The sequence below is a fragment of the Cucumis melo genome, chromosome 1 (genome assembly GCF_025177605.1).
Source record: "Cucumis melo cultivar AY chromosome 1, USDA_Cmelo_AY_1.0, whole genome shotgun sequence".
Lineage (NCBI taxonomy): Eukaryota > Viridiplantae > Streptophyta > Magnoliopsida > Cucurbitales > Cucurbitaceae > Cucumis > Cucumis melo.
This window is the reverse complement of record NC_066857.1, coordinates 13874048-13893949: the sequence shown is the minus strand read 5'-3', so window position 1 is coordinate 13893949 and position 19902 is coordinate 13874048. Positions and strand designations below refer to the sequence as shown.

The 19902-nt window shown below is 33.0% G+C and overlaps 1 protein-coding gene across 11 annotated transcripts; it reads right to left on the bottom strand.

Moving 5' to 3' along the window:
- Positions 1 to 7400: 7400 nt before the first annotated feature.
- Positions 7401 to 15128, bottom strand: LOC103490161 (pentatricopeptide repeat-containing protein At5g65560-like). Of its 11 annotated transcripts, none has more exons than XM_017045020.2 (8): positions 12265 to 15128; positions 11933 to 11987; positions 10049 to 10156; positions 9819 to 9915; positions 9641 to 9720; positions 8599 to 8810; positions 7743 to 7933; positions 7401 to 7640 (listed from the first exon to the last, which is right to left on the bottom strand). In XM_017045020.2, exons 1-2 carry the CDS (start codon positions 15034 to 15036, stop codon positions 11946 to 11948), a joined length of 2814 nt encoding a protein of 937 aa, XP_016900509.1. In that variant the 5' UTR covers positions 15037 to 15128; the 3' UTR covers positions 7401 to 7640; positions 7743 to 7933; positions 8599 to 8810; positions 9641 to 9720; positions 9819 to 9915; positions 10049 to 10156; positions 11933 to 11945. The 11 variants fall into 11 exon arrangements, with proteins under 11 accessions (XP_016900509.1, XP_050945608.1, XP_050945610.1 ...); XM_051089651.1 differs by having other exon boundaries at positions 9819 to 9911; XM_051089653.1 differs by having other exon boundaries at positions 9641 to 9915; positions 10049 to 10199.
- Positions 15129 to 19902: the final 4774 nt, after the last annotated feature.

The window sequence follows — 19902 nt, the reverse complement described above, 5'->3', positions numbered from 1 at the left end:
TCTAATAGCAACCCTATGGGGGAAATTGTCATGTGATGAGGGTATCCAGTAGATGCCTAGAGTTTCCATCACATAGACTAGGTAAGAGATTAGGGCCTCTACAGACATCTAGATTTTCCATCCCATGAAAGTTATAACAAGATAGGGTACTACTGATGCCTAGAGTTTTGTCTCGTATGTATTGTATAGAGGGATAGGGCTTCTATGCTTAGAGTTTCGTCCTGTAGATACAAAAAGTTCAAGGTATAGCAAGAAAGAAAAAGAGAAAGTTAAAAGCTAAGTTTGAAAAGAAAGTTGCTTTGCTATGTTTATGTATATTTTGCTTAAAGTTTTTGTTATTATGCTTGTTTTAAAAGTTGTCTCTCATGGGACTTTATAGCTCATTTTTTCAAGGTTTTCCTTACAGGTAAAGATCGTGGTTTCAACGCCTATTAAAGCATCTACCTACTCTTATAGAAATTTGACTAGATTTTTTATGGCTCATTCGATGCATGCATGATAAATTGTAATTAAGTTAGCAAAGAACTTAGTTGTCATTGTCTGTATTAAACTAGTATAAGAGTTGCGAATTTGTTGACTTTTGTAATAGTGTTGTCATAATACTCATCTATATAACTCTCGAGTACAATATCTCATGGCTAATAAATAACTTTTAACTTGAACTTTGCTTACAAACATACTCGTAACTCATGCATTACTCAAATACTTTCCTAAATCTCATCCTTTAAATACTTGGGAAAATAAAAAATCATACTTGATAAAATCATGCTAAGTATAAAAAAAGACGTACTAAAAGACATAACTTCAAAATGTCTTATAAACTCCAAAGGGATCAAGCCATGCCATTCTCGACGCATAGATAATAAACTCGGCGTATAGCACCCACTGGTCGTGTTGCATGGGCGCATAGAACATAATGAATGCATGGATGGGCACATAACTTGACCTATACTAATTGTTCGATTTTATGTCTTAAAAGTCGTGACTTGTGAAGGTTAAACTAACTATTCAATTATTCAATAAATATGTTACTAAGGTATTGTTCAATGAATGATTATTGACTAAATGATTTGCTCGTTATAAACTGCAAGTCCAATAAATTAAGGCTTGTCAACTTTAGTATGAATATCTGAACTTTATGTAACGATGTATAAATGGATCATGCTCAATTTCGATGACCTTGGTGACTTGAAAAAAATCCTAAGTTAACTATGAGCTTCTATTTATTTGGGATTATCCTTAGATCTGTATAGGTGAAGGTAGCTTAATGGTATTGACTCAATAGACTTTCCATTTTAAGGGTAAGATCGAATAGATAGTTAGGGACATAAGGGACAAGTTGGAATTCACTTCTCTTGTTTCTAGGGACAATAGAGAGGTTGTTTCCTTAACTAGTGACTCCGAGACTTGAACAAGGGACCTCATCCTTTCACTAGCCTGAGAGGGACTCGGTTTAATAGATAGACTATAAACCAATTGTTCATTAGAGGAGAATGACACTTAAAGAACAAGATGCAATTTCTGGATAAAACGGTACGTTGACCTAGTCACGATTACGAAAAACCAATGAAGAGTTAACTTATTAATCATTGTTATATCAAGTGAACACAAATATATCTACAGTGAGGAGAATGTAGCTACAAGTTATAGTGGATTGTCCTGTTAGTAAAGGAATGTTGGTTAATTAAGTTAAATAGTTTAGCCAGCTAATCTCAAAATGTTGGAGCTTATAATCTATATGTCCATTAAGTCCATGCACTAGCTCATTATGGAATTAAACTTAGAATAACGTGTACAAAGAATTCGAATTGTTCAAATTCAATTATAGAATAAATTGTAATAACATTTGATACAATTAACGATTACAAATAGAGAGATAAATATTATTTAAATAATATTTAAACAATAATTCAAACAAGGATTTGAATTAGGTCAATTATATTAATCGAGATTGGTGATTAAAATAATAATTTAATATTTGATATTAAATTTTAATTAATTTAAAATTTTTAGTAACTAATTATTATTTTATAATATTTAATTAAAATAGATTTTATAAATTAATTAAATTAGTTATAAAATTATTTAATTAAATAGAAAATCTTGGAATTTAAAAAATTTGACTTTATTTTGACTTTGAGAGTCTAAGTCAATAATTTAACTAAAGCTAGAGTTAATAAGGTGCTTAATTGGTTAGGTGCTAGTTTACTAATCTCACAACAAATCCCACTTTGATACTTTAATGAAGTGACAAATTGATGTGCAAATTTAATTTTCATGGCTTTTGGCTATAGTTTTAATGAGATAAAACACTCTTGAATGTTGAGAATTTTGCTTGAAAATACCCCTCACACAAGAACACACAAGAACTCTTTAATCCTAAAAAAATCTATCAAACTTATCACAAATCTGATCTCACAATCAAGTTATAAGTTCTAAAAATAGTGGAGAAGATCTTGGTTGTGGTCGTTGAAGAGTTTGAGATCAACTACTTCAATTCGTGGTGAATTTAAGCTGCAATGGTTTGAACTTTAAAACTATGTTTTTCTGAGTTGAACCATGTTTAATTAATTCTTAAAATTAATGCACTTAGAGTGATATTTGATTACTTAGTTTTTCACGTATGTCATAAAAAGTCTCCTAACGTACTTACTGTCTTAGTTGTGTGTCTTGTACTGGTCTGTGCACACTAACCTCACAAACAGTCCCTTCATGCCAACGAGCTACACACATTAACCGATTAGCTTGCCTAGCAATGCCCTCTGGCCTTTGCTTGCCCACGAGCTAACCTCGAAGATGGTCGTTTAGCTAAACTTACGTCCCAAGCCTCCTCGCATGTCAAGTTTCCTCGCATATTAATGCCTTCTCATGTGCTTGCCACCTAGATGCAATTGCTAACCTCTCAATAACCCTTCCTCACGCTAAACCTCTTGCTTGGATAAGAGTCATGCATGTATTGCTCCTTATCACTAATCTCTATTAATGCTACCATATTTCACCCAAATTTTCAAATTCAACTTTAAACCTTAATAACTTAAAATCTAGTGCTTAAAATGAAAATTTTCCTTCTACACACAAGTTCTAAAAGTGCTTATCTAGCTTTCCTAAATAATGCAGTCTCAAACTCTTCATGAATCTCCAGATAAGCTTTAATCTTTGTACCTTGCACGGATTGCTCCAAAAATAGCACATTTTGAAAAATCTTCAAGTTTTCTTCATCTTCCTCAAGATTCCTTTCTTTGGAAACCTACGCTCTTAAAATAGACTAAACTAGCCTTCTTTGGACACTAGAAACATCGGTGAATAAATGGAAGCACTTCTTTCCTAAAGCTGCCTTATTTATAGCCCCAAAATTGTGTGCTTTCTCTGACATTTCTCCCTCATTTCAAGACCACTTACTTTAATTGTTTTATTCTCAATACTACACTTGTTTGCTATTATGTTGGAAAAGTCCCAACTCAATGCCTAGCTTATAATAAAGCACCTCACAGTCGCATAGCATTTATGTCATACATAAGTTTGGATGCCTAATCTTTTATAAATGCTCAAGGTATGACCTCAACCATCTCAGCCACAAACCTTGGGTTCCCTTCAATGCTTACCTCAAGTTGGCTCCCCATCTTTTGCTTAGGATTACTTTGCTGCCTAGCGTAAAGACGCACAACATCATACTTAGTTGCATGGTTTATGTTTTCGGTCCATTTGGCCACCTAACTCTTGACCATCTCACATATCCCTTGTTTTGATAGTCTTCCAACTTATATTTGGTTTTCGCCGCTTGATACCTATCTTTGCCACATGGCACTTCCCAATTAGGTTAGATGCATAGTCCTTCCTTTGGTCGTGTGATGCTTGTGTGAGGTTCACTTGGCTCATGCTTGAGTTCCTAATGGCTTGCCTTAGGTTGCATTGTCACACACTTAAAGCTCTAGGTGTCCATTTTTAGAATTTTTCCTTTCTTCTAGCTCAAGCTCACACCATCCATATTTCAAAATGCATGCTTCTTTAGAACTTACGTGCACTCTTTTCTCTAATTATAAATGACATCAAAAGTAACAACAATAAAGCATATAATTGAACTTAAGCAAATTAGAAGAAAGAGTTGGGGTTGACATAAGATGCTTGTGAATTTTGCACGCAAAACTCAATACCTGAAGAAAAACGAGACATGCGCAATAGAATAAATATTAAATCTACTTTAAATACATCTAAACTATTTAGAAATTAACATGCAAAACTACCCTAATTAAAACAAAACTAGGGTTTATAGAAAAACTTACCATCAAAGCTTTCCATTCCATCTCCTCATGAATTCAAACCGAGGACCACCACTATAGTTTACCAACTATTCTTCAAACTTAGAATCAAGTAGTGAGACCTGTTAAGTGAACGAAATGGGGAGATAATGAAATTGGAGGAGGAAATCAACTTTTGGTTAAGAGAGAGATGTGAGAAAAATTTGTGGAATAAAGAATAATTTGTAAAAGGTTATCAAAAAAATTTTTGAAAATGAATTTTCAAAACAATTACATGCAAAATGCATGAAAAACCTTTAACTATGATTACCTCATTCTCTACTCAATCTTAATTAGTTATGTTTTTACATCTTATGTAGCCACTTGTCCCACTAAGTGTCAGTGGGATTATCTAACAAAATGTTGGATTTTTCCACTAACTTTAACATAAAGGCAATATGATCATTCATTCAACTCAAAGTCAAACTTTGACATTTTTAAGTCAAAAGTTAATATTTTTACTTTTTTACTATTTTGTCCGCCTTACTAATTTCGACCTCCCAGCATGAATCCACATTCATTTTTTTAAAATTCAAATCACATTTGAATATAAAGTCGGTAAGAGTTTGGCTTTCCAAAATCAAAAGGTCAACATTTTTATTTTTTCAACTTTGGCTCCATCAATTCCAAGCTTATGAATATGAATATGAATTCGTATTCATATTTTTAATATTTAAATCATATTTAAACATAAATCTCTATATCAATATAATAATCAACGACTATACTCAACTGAGAACTTATTATTAAGTTTCATCCAACCCTTGTCCATCGTTATAAACCTATAACATAAATTAAGTTTCATTAGTCTTATATATTCTCCTCTCAAATGCTCAAACTAAATATCCTATCTGCTAGCTCGTCAATTTACAAACTAAGACAAAATTTTATTTTTCTGAGATCTTTCATCTCGAGTTCTTTCTTAAGATATTATATTGTCTTTGACAATTCTTCAGGAGTTTCAATTATATTTAAATCATCAACATATACAGTTATAATGACAAATCCTAATTGTGATTTCTTTATAAAAGCGGATGGACATATTGGATTATTTTGATATCCTTCTTTCAATAAATATTTACTCAAGCGATTGTACCACATTCGTCCTTATTGTTTCAATCTATATAATGATCTCTGTAACTTTATTGAATATAGTTCTCGGGAACTTGATTTATATGTTTCAAGTATCTTAAATCCTTCTTGGACTTTCATGTAGATATCATCATCAAGAGATCCATATAAATATGTTGTGACTACATTCATAAGATGCATGTCCAGATTTTCATACACAGTCAGGTCAATTAAAAATCTTAATGTGATTGGATCAATCAACTTATATAGAAAAAGTTTTGAAAAGATTTTATATGGATAAAACACATCCATTGAACATTCCAATGCAAGCTTGTTCACTAGATGTGAGGAAAGGTATATTTCGACTTCAAGATGATAATGAAGAACTCCTTGGTCCAAAAGTACAATATCTCTTAGTCTAATTGGTGCACTAATGTATCGTGCTAATAATACAAGACTATATATTACAATTTTAGTAAATCTATTAGCTAGATATGGTTCCTCTCCAACAAAAAGACATCGGAATGGAATTAAACATATACTTCATTATCTCTGAGAAACAATTGATATAGGATTATTTTATTCACATAAATCAAATTTTAAGCTAGTTAGTTTTGCAGATTCTGGATATTTATCTAATCCACACAAAGCTAGATCTCAAACAGGTTATCTATTCACATATGGAGGAACTGTTATATCTTGGCTATCATTGAAACAAACCATAATATCCACCTCCTCAAATCATGCCAAAATTCTTGCTATTCATGAGGCTAGCCAAAAATGTATATGGTTAAGATCGATGACTCAACACATTTAGGAATCATGTGGTTTGTCTTCTAGTAAACTCCTTTCAACAACATTATACGAAGACAACATGACATATATAACTCAAATAAAGTGAGGTTATATTAAAAGTGATAGAACAAAGCATATCTCAACGAAGCTTTTCTATACTCATGATCTTGAAGAAAATGACATGACAATACAACAAATTTGTTCAAGGATAACCTAGCAGACTTGTTTACAAAATCACTATCTACCACAACCTTTGAAAAATTAGTGCACAACATTGGAATATGGCGACTCAAAGATCTTAAATGATGTGTCCATGAGGGGAAATAAATTTTATTTTTGTAAGGATATATGAAATATGTACTCTCTTTCTTTCACTAGGATTTTTTTCCATTGGATTTTTCTCTAGTAAGGTTTTGATGAGACATATTACATATATGTAATGGACATTCAGGAGGGAGTATCATAAATACTATTAATATAGATAGTGCCTATTAGTGTGCATGAGAGGGAATAAATTTTATTTTTATAAGTATATATGAAATATGTACTATTTGAATTTTCCCTAGTAAGGTTTTAACAAGACATATTTCATATATGTAATGGACATATAAATGAGAGTATTATAATATTATTAATATAAATGAGTGCCCATTAGTGTGCTTAGTGGCTATCGCCACATGTCAACCAATTTATCATCCAACACTTGTGCCATGGGTCAAATAAACATGGACTATGGCCATGTAACCCACCTCATGCTCGCCAAATTGCCTATGAATTAGCATTTGATGGAATTGTAAGGTACACTAACATTAGAGAGAAATTCAAATAAGTGGGAGAAAGTGAAGAAATTTGAGATTTTCAATTTCTGGATCATTTTCTTAATTTTCTTAATTTTCCTAAATTTCTTATTTATTTATTATATTATATTATTCTATTATTTTAATATTATAATTTCTCGATTTATGTATTTCAATTGTTCCTCGTTTTCACACCAATAAATTCCAATTTTGAAGCATGGATTTTCATGTTAATAAACTTTCTATGTCATTTATCGAGTGATAAAGACATTGCTATAATTAATTTTTAATAACGCTGGTTAATAACATACTTTTTATTTTACAGGTTGTTTTGCAAAAAAATACTGTAAAATCAAATTATAACCGTGTAGATATTTGTAGAAGTCATTTGCCTAAGTGAATAAAGATGCAATTCACATTTCAACCAAATCTACAATCATAGTTATAACAAAAGTCTTCAAATTTATAACTTATAATAAAAATCTTCAAATTTATAACATACAAAAGAAATAAAATTCATACCTAATAGGTTAATAGAACAAGTTCTAAATTCTTAATTCAAATAAAATGACTATATATATATACCCAAAAGTTGATAGAATCAAAGAGATGTTTAAACTGTAGTGACACCAAAATTCTCACACATATATATTGCTCCAATGTTTGTCGTCACATCAATCACCTAATAAAAATTAAAAAAGAAATATCATGGTCTACCTCTAACAATAAATTATTTAGTTAACTAAATAAACACCTGATTCACAAAGTTAATAAATTTTCTTACATTGTTTGACTTTATCCATTAGCCATGCAATACCAGTGCCCACACACAAACTAAGTTCAACCCAGGAGGTATGTGGCAGACAAGGATCAATGATCATTGGAAGACCATTTTTGCCTTCAACAATAACTTCTCTTGAACTGTTACCCAATCCTAGTAGTGAATGCTTATAGGAACTGTTGGTAGTAACACTCCTTTTCAACCATAGTACGGTTAGAAAATTTTCAAAAAATAATAATTATGAATACGAAATAAATAAAAACTCAATCAATTGCATTTTCAATCGAAGAAAACATTCCCACACGATTTTGTTCGATACACTCCTAACATAAAATCATACATCATAGTAAAATCATTCAAGACTTTGGAGGGAGGGGGGAGGGGGGAGGGGGGAGTGATGCCTTAGGAACAATGTAAACTCGCAACATTAAGATCCCCATACATCAAGTAAATCAATATTCAAACGTCAACAATCCAACAAAAAAGAAATGTTTCAAAGCAAACAAAGCAATGAGTGGGTGAGGGGGGGAGTGCCTTATAAATAATGTGAACTTTAACAACATTAAGAAGCCCATACTTCAAACTAAACAAAGTATTGAACATCAAAAAAGTCGTTCAAGAGAGGAGGTGATGATGCCTAATGTGAACAATGTAAACTCAGAAGTCGCAACATTAAGATCGAATCAATAATAAATGCCAACAATCCAATAAAAAAAAATGTGTTCCAAAACAAACGGAGCATTGAACATAAAATTCATTTAAGAGGAGGGTGATGCCTAATACAAAATTACAAACAAAATAGTAAATCCATTGGCCATGAAGTAAATAAATAATTAATTCACAAAGTAGTATTACTGACCAGAATATTGAGAATACCACTGAAAGCAGACACCACTTTCTGTACCAGCTGCTCTCTTTGTGTTCTCGAAGAAGCATCACCAAACTGATACGGTGACCACAAAACCCTGGCCCTCTCATTCCTTCAAGCACCGATTGAGGTCTGATTCATTCTTGGAGTAGGTGTAGACCAAGGCGATAGCATAGTCATGCAATTAGGCCTCCATCTATGCTCTGTTTCAACCATCAATACAAACATGAGATAGAACTTGTCATTTAATCTAAACAAATCAACAAAAAACATCAACATCATTAAGTAATGGCACAAATTGGACCTGCGTCAATTTGACCATCCTAAACTACCAAAAAGTTCCACAATCTATAGGGAACTTTGACTCAAAATAAGTTTTCGAAACAACTAATCTTCATCCATATCATTCAACAATATATATAAATAATTATTTTCAAGATATCTATGACCACAAAGAGAAAGGCAAGACTCAGCTCAAGAAAAATTCGAAGCAAGAAATGTAAAACTGTTTCCAACTTGGAGGATTTGAACACATGGCCATAAGACTCAACGGGTGGTTGTGCTTGGAAACATACTTTCCCTCTGTATCATACACAAAATCTTGAACCCATTAGCTAAAAGAAAAGGCTTATAAATAGTTAATGTCAGCTTGTAGAATCTAAGGCAAGGGCAGGAATCAAAATTCAGAAGCAAAAGCAACAGGGGTAGCTAAAATTTGAGTCACAAATAAATTTCAGCTTAGAAACAAGAGAAGCAATTGATATTGAATTTTATTTTAGATATAAAGGAAAATATAAATTTGAGTTTGTTTGAAATGCCCAAGTAATAATAGGTCACCAAGTTTGTGCATATTCAAGAATAAGCATAGTGCATTTATTTGGTTCTTGAAAAATATCAATAGAACAAAGGATATAGAGGTGTGTTCCACTATAAAAATGAGAAGTTCATCATAGCTATGTACCTAGTGACATGAATGCACAAAAAGAAATAAGAAAATGTTTAATTTTAGGAGTCAATGCGCAAAAAGAATTACCTCACAATAAGAAGACGAAATCTCGTGTAGTTTGCTTGAAATTAAAGGTTGAAATATCTTGCATGCAAAGCAATGTTGACCTTCAAAACATGATCGAAGGGTTTGATGTAAATAAATATATATATATATATATTAAATGAAACACCATATATACTCAATTAAACAGAACCATACAAACCACTTATCTAGTAGTCTTCGTCTCCTACAAGATTTGAGTTTGATCCTTGTGTAAGTGCTTCAATGTGACTTCATCATGCTTGCCAAAACTTTTCTACCTAGCCACCAAATTCATAAGAACATCAACAGAGCCTAAAATCACGTTCCTCTCATTCATGATCTCATCTTTCAGTCTCTTCCTAACATCAATTGATACGAATTTGCACTTGGGAGCAAATGTTTATGAATTACATTTTGTTAGGACGGTGGCTATATCACACGAATTCCAGCCAAGAGTCTCCAAAAGACTCAACAATAGTGCTTTCAAGTTGTACATAATTAATGCTCCCAGCTGATCTTCTGTACAACATAGAACTTTCTTTTCAATTCTACATTAAATGTACTGAAAGAATACCATAATAAGGTTCAATAAGAAACTATGTATGTAAAGTTAGACAAGTATTTTTTAAAGATTAGTTAGGTTTGAACAATATCAAAACGGACATGCACAAGATAGTATTTAGTTTAGTCGATCGTCAATAAACAAAAAGAATGAACTTGTACTAAAGAAACATTATTACTTGGTGATCCTTTTATAAGGTGGTTAAAAATATGCACCATATAATTAAAACAATTTTAAATTATTTTCAAAATAGTAAAGAACTAATTAAAAGAAACATCATGAACTACCACTCTCATTTTCCATTCTGTCTACAGCTAAGACCAAAAAAGAAAATCACTTCTGAGTAAGCTTCTCATTTTGCTTTGCCTGTTAGAAAGTGAGAGAGGATGTTCCACTTCCATCTCCAAAGTTACAAAAGCCAGAATCATAACCATCCTGAAAATCGAAGCAAAAGCATACCACCACAGATTCCCAATTCCAAAGCTTTTGACAAAAAAATCCCCCACTTTAGGTTATTGCGATAGGCCAAACCGTAATGCTTGAAATTTATGCCCGGGGACGTTAGAAAGACCATCCAGAAGAAAGAAGAAAACAATTTTGTGAAACTGAGAAAAAAATATTAGTTTCTAAATGCCCTGTCAAAAAATCAAGATTGTTGAAAGTGAGAGCAAGCAAATTAGTAATTTTAAGCCTGGCATGACCTTATCTCAATTTGTTCACTGAAGAATCAAGCTTAATCTTTGAGGAGGCCTTGTCTAATCGTCTATCTAAAGAAAATATTCTCCATAAACGAAGAAGAGCATCACAGACGAGAAGAAAAAACCTAGGTCATGTCGTCCATTCAGATTTTGACTTTCAAATGGCCCCAATCTTGGAGGAGGCTGTGAAGTTAGGAAGCAATCGTTGAGGAGAACCCAGATGATGATGGATGATGACAACAGAGGTGTCGAAGGAGTCGATTGCAATGTTTTAAAGCTGAAAGTTCTGTTAGTCCATGGATTTTGCTTCAATAAGAGAGAGTTTTTGGTTGGTTGCTAAGAAGATTGATAGCACTTCAAATGAGAAATTGCAGAACTCTGTGGTGGTTCTTCGAAGTGAGGATTTGGAGGGCAAACTAATATTTCAATGACTAAACCCACCAAAGTCCAATGAGTTGAAAAGAAATAGATGGAGAGAACTTCAAATGTTACATCAAATTTTCCGTACGTGAAGGGCGGGAGACTATATTTTGTTTCCGCCTTCTTTTTTCATTCTTTTAATAACATTTTTTATAATGTTGCTGCATGCCAACCGAACTGCCAAATGACAAAATTTCTACCCCATTACTCAAAGAACTATTTTTTACCCATTTAAAAAGTATTTATGTTTCTATTTCTTTTATCTTTTTTTTTCAGTATTATTTTAGTTAAATTTTCTTAATAATTTTGTTTATATTTTAACATTTTAAAAATCTAAGTATTTTTTATCTATAATCGTCAAAAATGATATTTATTCATTATTTTATTACGTGCTCTTTGTTTCAGTCGGACAATGCTTTTATATCACCTCTCGCCTTAAGGTGATTAAAGAGATTGTCACCTTAAAGTGCACCTAGTGCTTGGGAAACACTTCAAATCACGAGATGAATTGGAAATATGCATCATCTATGATATAAAAAAAAAAAAAAAAAGCTTTGTATGAATTATGGTTAATATCTTGTTGATAAAACAGCAACGGAGGAAAAACAACTCTACCTTTAGAAACTTCTTATAGAGCAATATCATCTCTACGAACATCAGCAGTTTGCTTCTGCAACAATAAAACAGAAGTTTTAGTGAGAGGAATGAAATTGAAACTGAAGCAAAGCCATAAGAACAAAAAAACAAAGAACAAAAAAGTTTGTTATGGTTGTTGTTGAGGATATTTTTGCTAACACTTCAATAAATAACAGCAATTAAATTGTTGCCGCTATTCAGGATGGAAAATTCCATCAGGCAAATTCATTTACATATTGGGTCATATTAGACTACGGTCCACTGTTAGATTAGAAGCTCGAGTAACACTTTTCTTGCTCAAATAACTGCACCTGTTTATCTTTTACAATTCCCAACTGTTTAGAGATTTGAGGGATTTCAATTGAGCAACCTAGTGCAGATAGCTCCCTGGCCAACATAACACATGTCTGGAAATTAAGAGTGCAATTTCTAGATTCCATGTCATGAAGAAGCTTCAAACTTAGATCAGTTTCCCCTTCCTTGAGTAATCCATCAAGTAACACTGTCCAGACAACCTCATCACTATTCCAATGCTTCTTGAGCATAGTTTGAAACATACATTGAGCTTTATGTCTGAAATTTGCTTTGCAAAGCGCACATATGAGAGCCTTATAATCCGATAAGCGAGGTTGAAAACCTATTGTGACCATAGAGTCAAAAATCTTAAGAGCAGCTTCCACTTCCAAGTTCTTACATTGGCCAACCAATAGAGCACGATAAATTTCTTCACTAGGTTGCAAACCTTTCTTTTTCATGCTCATGACCAGCTGATCTGCCTCGTAGCATCTGCCCTTGCCGCACAAGCCTCTCACTAAAGTGGTATAGATATCGACATTAGGCTCACATCCATAGTCAGACAATCTAGCCAGGAGACTGTACACTGAACCTGTGCTTATACATTTCTCATCAGAACTACAAGAACACATGATTTCCTGTTGGGCTACAGCTTTTTCTGTAAGCGACTGGCTTTCCTTTTGCAATCCCTTCAGCAATATGGCAAAGGACCGATAATTGGGTTTGCAGCCAACACCCATCATTCGTCGGCAAAGGAGAAACGCATGATCAATTCTGTCAAGTGCAACAAAACCATTCAAAAGAGAATTTAAAGTTATCTCATCTGGGGTTATTCCTTTCTTCTCCATTTCATCAAGTAATCTTTCTGCATCCTCAGCCCGACCCTCTTGGCATAAACCATAAATTAGGGAACTATAAGTACATAAATTTGGAAAAAAATCTCTTTTCTCCATTTCATGGAAAATCTTGAATGCAAGACTTGTCCTCCCATTCTTACACAGCCCATCAATAAACGATGTGTAGGTAATAACATTTGGAAGCAAGCCTTGCTTCACCATTTTACCACAGAAATTTTCCGCTTCAGAGATGCGATTAGCTTTAGAGAAACCACTTATCATCATATTATAGGTTCCACTACTTGGAAGATTTCCACTTTCCACCATCTTCCAAAACAATGCCAAAGCATCATCCACTTTTGAAACAGTCAAATATCCATTAATTATAGCATTATATGTAACTACATTAGGAGAAATGCCATGTTCCACCATTTCATTGAAAAGAGAAAACGCATGATCCAATTTTCCCTCTCTAGAAAACCCTGAAATAAGATTAGCATAAGTCCAAGTATCTAACTTCAGTCCATTGCCCTTCATCATTTCTACCAGTCTCATTGCATTATTCATATATCCCTGCTTGACATATATATGAATAATCATATTGTAAGTTATTACATTTGGGGAAGGACCAGCCTTGAGCATTTTGTCAAAAATAGCCATTGCCTTCTGAATGTAACCTATTGAGCAAAAGCCTTTAATTATTACATTATATGTTTCAGTATTTGGCAAGCTGTCATGACTCAACATCCAATTGAAGATGGTAAGAGCAGTTTCAAATCTTCCCTCCACATATAATTGATTAATCAGGGCACTATATGTGACAGCTGTTGGAACCAATCCATCAGCCAACATCTTGTGATACACACCAATTGCAACCTCAAATTTCCCATCTCGCGATAAACCACAGATTAGTGCTGTATATGTTTGAACATTTGGACCACAGCCTCTCTTTTTCATCTTTCCTAGAAGCTTCACTGCCTCACAAGAACGGCCAGCATCACATAACGCAACTATTGGAATGGTGTATGCGTGTATTGTTGGTTCAATCCCTTTCTCAATCATTTCTTCGAGCATATTCATTGCTTCTTCTAACCTCCCTTCCCTACATAGCCCATTGATAAGAGTTGAATAAGTTACCGAATTTGGATCACACCTGTCTTTAACCATTCGGTCAAACATCTCAAAAGCCAAATCTAAATTTCGATTTCTACAATGCCCAATAATCAAAGACGTGTATGTAAAAGTATCTGGACAGGCACCATAATGGAAAATATGACCCATAATCAACTCTGCCTCTTGCACCTTTCCTTTGTTGCATAAATTTTTTATCATTGCATTAAATGTAAATAAACTAGGTCTAATCCCACTGTTAAGCATCTCGACATACGCATCTCGTGCTAAACCATCCATATCAAACTTCCCCAACTGAATCAAAAGAGTACTAAAACTATACAAAGTATGCCCAAAATCATATGTGGTATTAATCTCACTCAAAACTTGAATGACCCTCTTAACCTCTCCCTCATTCCTACAGGATTTAATCATTAGAATTCTTACATTATCAGCAGGCACAAAAAGGCGATCCCGAACTAATCTATTGAGCATCGAAACAAAGCAGCTCATGTCATGTTTGAAAAAATGCCTTCTCGAAACCCAGTGGAAGAAGCGCAAGACTGATTCCGTATTGTTGTGCGTATCGAGGATATTCACAACGTGATGGGGTTTGAGTTTGGGGACTAAATGTGAAAGCTCTGAACTGCGTTCCCATGTGGGACTGGAAAGAATGGTAGAGATTTTAGAGACTAATTCAGGAAATGGGTCAGCGTTGGAAGAAATAGAAAGGGGTGAGGAAGGGTGAGGCTCCGATGAGATATTGAAGGATTGGTGAGAACCCAGAAGAAAATAAAGAGTATGAAAGCACATACGAGGAGGGGTTTTATGGGGTTTTATCATTTCGGACTGTGAGCAGTCACGAAGTTTCTGAACGATTCAAAGAACTGGGAGATGGCGTAGCGGGAATGACCCAACGTTAGAGGGGAAATTGCGAAAAAATAAGACATATTTTGGTGGGAAATAAAGGTTAATTTTCGTACGTATAACAAATCTACCGAATATTTACCGCGTAAAAAAAATAAAAATACAGAAATTTTGGTAAATATAACATGAAAATTTGAAAAGCAACAGCCACTATTTTTCGTACGTCTAACCAAAAAAATTTGAAAAAATAAATTATCCTTAACAATACTAATAAAATCTTGAAATTCGTGTAACAAATAAAAAAAATTAACTAAATTAAACGATAAAATTGAAAAAATAAATCGTTTAAACGTTTGCGTGAACATATGTGTCTTTTCCGTTTGTTGAATTATATATAAATATTTTACTTTTAAAATACTTTTTTTTTAATATTTTAGGTCTGCGCTTGCCATTTTTTTCTTTCTATATCTTTTTCTCATTTTTTAAAAATATTTTCGTTTATTCTTACTTTCCATTTTCTTTTTGCAAATATTTCTATTTCTTTCTTTTTCTACAATTTTTCTTTTTTTTTCTAAATTACTTTTTTCCTTCGTTTTCTTTCAAATTGATATTTGAAAAAAGAATTTATTTAGATTTGGATAGTTAAATTTAAAGGTGTACCAACAATTGTTTGTAAATATTTTGTCGTTTTGTTATATTTTTTAGGATCTTTTCAAAAATATAAAAAGCAGTAAAGTATTTACATTGTATAGAACAATTCCCCACCGTGTAAAATACCAAAAATGCCTCATCAACAATTCGGGTAATATATTTAGTAACGCGATTTAGTATACGATCGTTTAATTAATTGGATTTTTTTTTTCAAAATTTGTATAAGATCGTTTAGATTTGGCTATACGATCGTTTACAAAAAAAAATGAAAGAAATTACACGAGTACAGAGAAAGGAAACGATAAAAAATCAGAGACCAGAAAAGGATGTATGGACTTTGTTACACTTGTCGTAAATATTTCAATAGTTTGTTATATTTAGAAAAGTTTCACTATTTTATAAAAGACCCGGAGTTGGTTTTTTTTCTTTAATAATGATTTTTGGGGCTAATAAACATGAAAATGTGAAAGGTCGAAATTGTCCCTGATAGAAAAATCCTACTCGATGCGTGGAATCACCCTCTCGCAGCGTCCTCCTACTCACTCATTAGTTCTCGATTTGACTACTACTCTCACGGCTGGCTCAGGTTTGTAACTCTTTTCTCCCTCCTCTTCACTTGGCCTCTTACCATACCAAGCTCCAATCCTCTTCACCTTCATCTTCATCAACATCTCGGTCTCTATTTCCGACGATGATTTTGATCAAAGCCACCTACCCTGTGGGGAAAGAATTTCAGCAACAAAGGCAGATGAGTGACATGCCATATCCAACTCCATTTAACCATTTTTCTTTCAAACTTTCCCTTTGAATGTGTTCTGGATTTGATTGTTTTTCTTTTATTCAAATCTGCATCCAATTTTCGGTGTATATAAAACTACGTAAATTAGATTCTCTTACTTCTAGGTCATCTGATTATATCCATTATTAATTTTAGATCTCTAATTTTTGGATTGTGGCGTTTGCTTCCAACTATGGTGCTAGCTGCCCATTCCAGTTATGACCCTTAATTTTCTTTTTTATCAACCTTTCAAGTGATGTGATTCTTAAGATTTTGCGGTTTGTATATATACATTTTTCCTTTTTTAGACAAATTAAGATTTTGCAAAGCATATGTTAATTAACATTTTAAAACTTATCTTTTATCTCGCAAATATTTTGGATATTCTAAACTTTAAATGTCTACTCCTAATCAATTTTAAGTATGTTTCGAGGAGTTTGTTATGTAGTATGTTTTGAAACAACAGCTAAATAACTTCCTAAAACATGTGTAAAAACATCATAAATCCCCTAAACACAAGTATGGAATGAACTGAGGTTGAATATTTTAAGTTTGAAAGTTACGAGATATTAGCGATATGTCTGATCACCTAAGGTATGAGTATTTTGATAACACGTAGAAATACAAGTTAGAGCCTTTCAAGATATATATATATATATATATATATATATATATATATATAGAGAGAGAGAGAGAGAGAGAGAGAGAGAAATATATTAGGAAACGCATCAAAGACACCTTAAAATTATGTAATTTGCTTACTATTTGCTTACATGTTTACAATGTATTGACTTTTGGATATTATGACCTTTGGGTATTTTTTTATTGCATGATTTTACTTAAAGACAATGTGAAAGGACTTTCAACACATACTCAGAAAAGATGTTGCAAAGAAATGCTAAAGGAAGCAATTCAACTCACATCAAGAATCTAAAAAGTGTACAGAGTACTTACTTATTTTCGACCATCACTTGGAAGAACTAAGCATTTAGAACATATGTGTTGTGTGTTTTTTGGATCATTGTTGAGAACCATGAAGCGTGAAAATAGCCGCCAAAAAACATGAAATGTGTGCAGTGGGCATTGTGTGTTAAAAGCCTATAAATACATCCAAGAAGACACAAAAGGGAGATGAAGCCAAAAGAGGAAAAATGCTGCCCAAATTGTCACATAAGTCCAATTTTCGATCTTTCTCAAGTTCGGAGCTTTGTCAGACAGATATCAATCATTACAACAAAAAAATTGGAATTAGTAGTTATGATTCCTTGTATTGATTATATTTACATTTCATTGTCCTCACTTATTGTAATTGATACGTGATTTTGCAACAAATTCATTCATCAATATGATCAATTATGTTTTCAGCTCTTTTAAAGGGGTCAGGGGTAGATTTAGTCCATAAGGACGAACAAAGATGTGCTTAGTTTGTTTGACCTAAGTGGTGACGCTATGTTTAAACACATCGAAAGATTAACTTAGGCAATGATAGTTAACTTCTCGAAAGAGTACAGTAACAAAGGCCAAGTCAAACGAAGATAGGAATTTGCTTATAAATGAGAATTAACCATCGCATATCTAGAAATAGAGTATTTGTGGCAAGTTGGCACCGGAGAGAAAACACCTTAATTAGTACATGAATGCATGAGTAACATCTAAGTTCGATAATAGATTTGAGGAGACTTTTTGACCCTTCTCTACCACACACTTGTGATCAACACCTGTGAAATTTTAGGTCACTTTAAACTTATTCATCGCACATCACTTGAACAGTATAGTTTAGGGTAATTTATAACCAATTTCACCTCTCTGAGTAGTTCATTAACGAGAAGGTAAAACTTAAACTTGGATTATATTAGGAAAGCTTGTAATGCACAACTTTCACCAACACTTACATTTCATCACATAAGCATAGTTTCTCATCACATTTATTTATATATATGCACCACGGCATGTTTCAAGCTTGGAATATGGGAGATATTTGCAAGATGATTACGTGATAAGAAACAAAAACTAAAAAACTCAAACATATATAAAATCACCCTTAATTACCTACAAAAAAGTATATCATGGATTTGGGGATGGGTATTTATATGATAAGCATTAGGAGCGTTCTATACAACTTCATCAACAAAATACCATTACCAATATTGGGTATATTTAATATATTTCCAACAAAAGTAGACAAATATTGGGTGAAAGTATTTCATATATCTCCAACAATTATCATTGTTTTTTAACGACCTTTTGTCACTGTTTCTTTACCAATACTTTCTGACGTTTGTTGCCTACCAATTTTCGAAGACATTTTTTATCACCATTTTCCGGTCATTGTCACTAGCTCACCATCAACCATCATCGACTTTCGTCGCCAAACCTTCCATCATCATTTGTCTGGTAACTATTATTTTTTATCGCTGACTATAAACTTTTCGTGTATCGTTTTTCCCACGATCATGTTGGCCAATCATTGACAACTATTTTTCGGTAATCATCGATAGTCCACATTCGAAAACCATTTCAAGTGATCATTGTCGGTTAACCTTCGACACTAATGCCGTCAACCTATGGTCATCATTTTTCGACATTACCACCGGTCAATCTCTATCAACTTCTTTTCGATAACTATGGTCAACCAACTTTCAACGACTATTTTTCAGTGAGCGTTTCTCTTTAACTTTTATCAAACGTGTTTTAGTAATAGTTGCTGGTAGACTTTTTTTTATTGTTTTCGGTGACTATTGTTGGAAAACTTTTGTCGACCATATTTTGTGAGTCTTGTAGACTAACTTTCATTGAACATTTCTTTGTAATGATTGTCGAATGAAAAAAATTGGCCAATTAAGTTACGTCATGTCATTAAATGGAAAAACTATGTTTATCGTGAAATTTATAATTTGGATTGGTTTGGGTAACTGAAATTTCTCAGACCCAATTCACTAAAGGCTCAAGCCCAAGCCCAAGCCCAAAAAGCAAATAAGCTCAAGCCAAGCCCAAAAAGCAAATGAGCTCAAGCCCATCTAAAGTCTATAAAAATTCTCTATAAATAGAGGCTTTGTCATCTATTTGAGAGAGAAAAATTGGCGATGAAATGTTGAAACTCTGGAAATTTGGAGATAACACCTTTAAAGCTCTTAAAACGTTAAAGTTCTTATCAATCTTGAGATTACCACCTTTTGAAAAATTGAAGACTTGGCAATTGAAAACTTCCTTGAATTCCAAAAGATTGAAGTTCAAATTGATTTTAATCAACAACTTCCTAAAGACTAAGGAGTTAGAAGTTCTAAGTTTTACTTTACATTCAAGTGAAAATATCAAATGATTAAATATTAGAGATTGTATCCACTACACTATACTAAAATAAATACAAAGTTTAAACTCCACGAATTATATTTCTCTAAAAATCTCATGTGAAC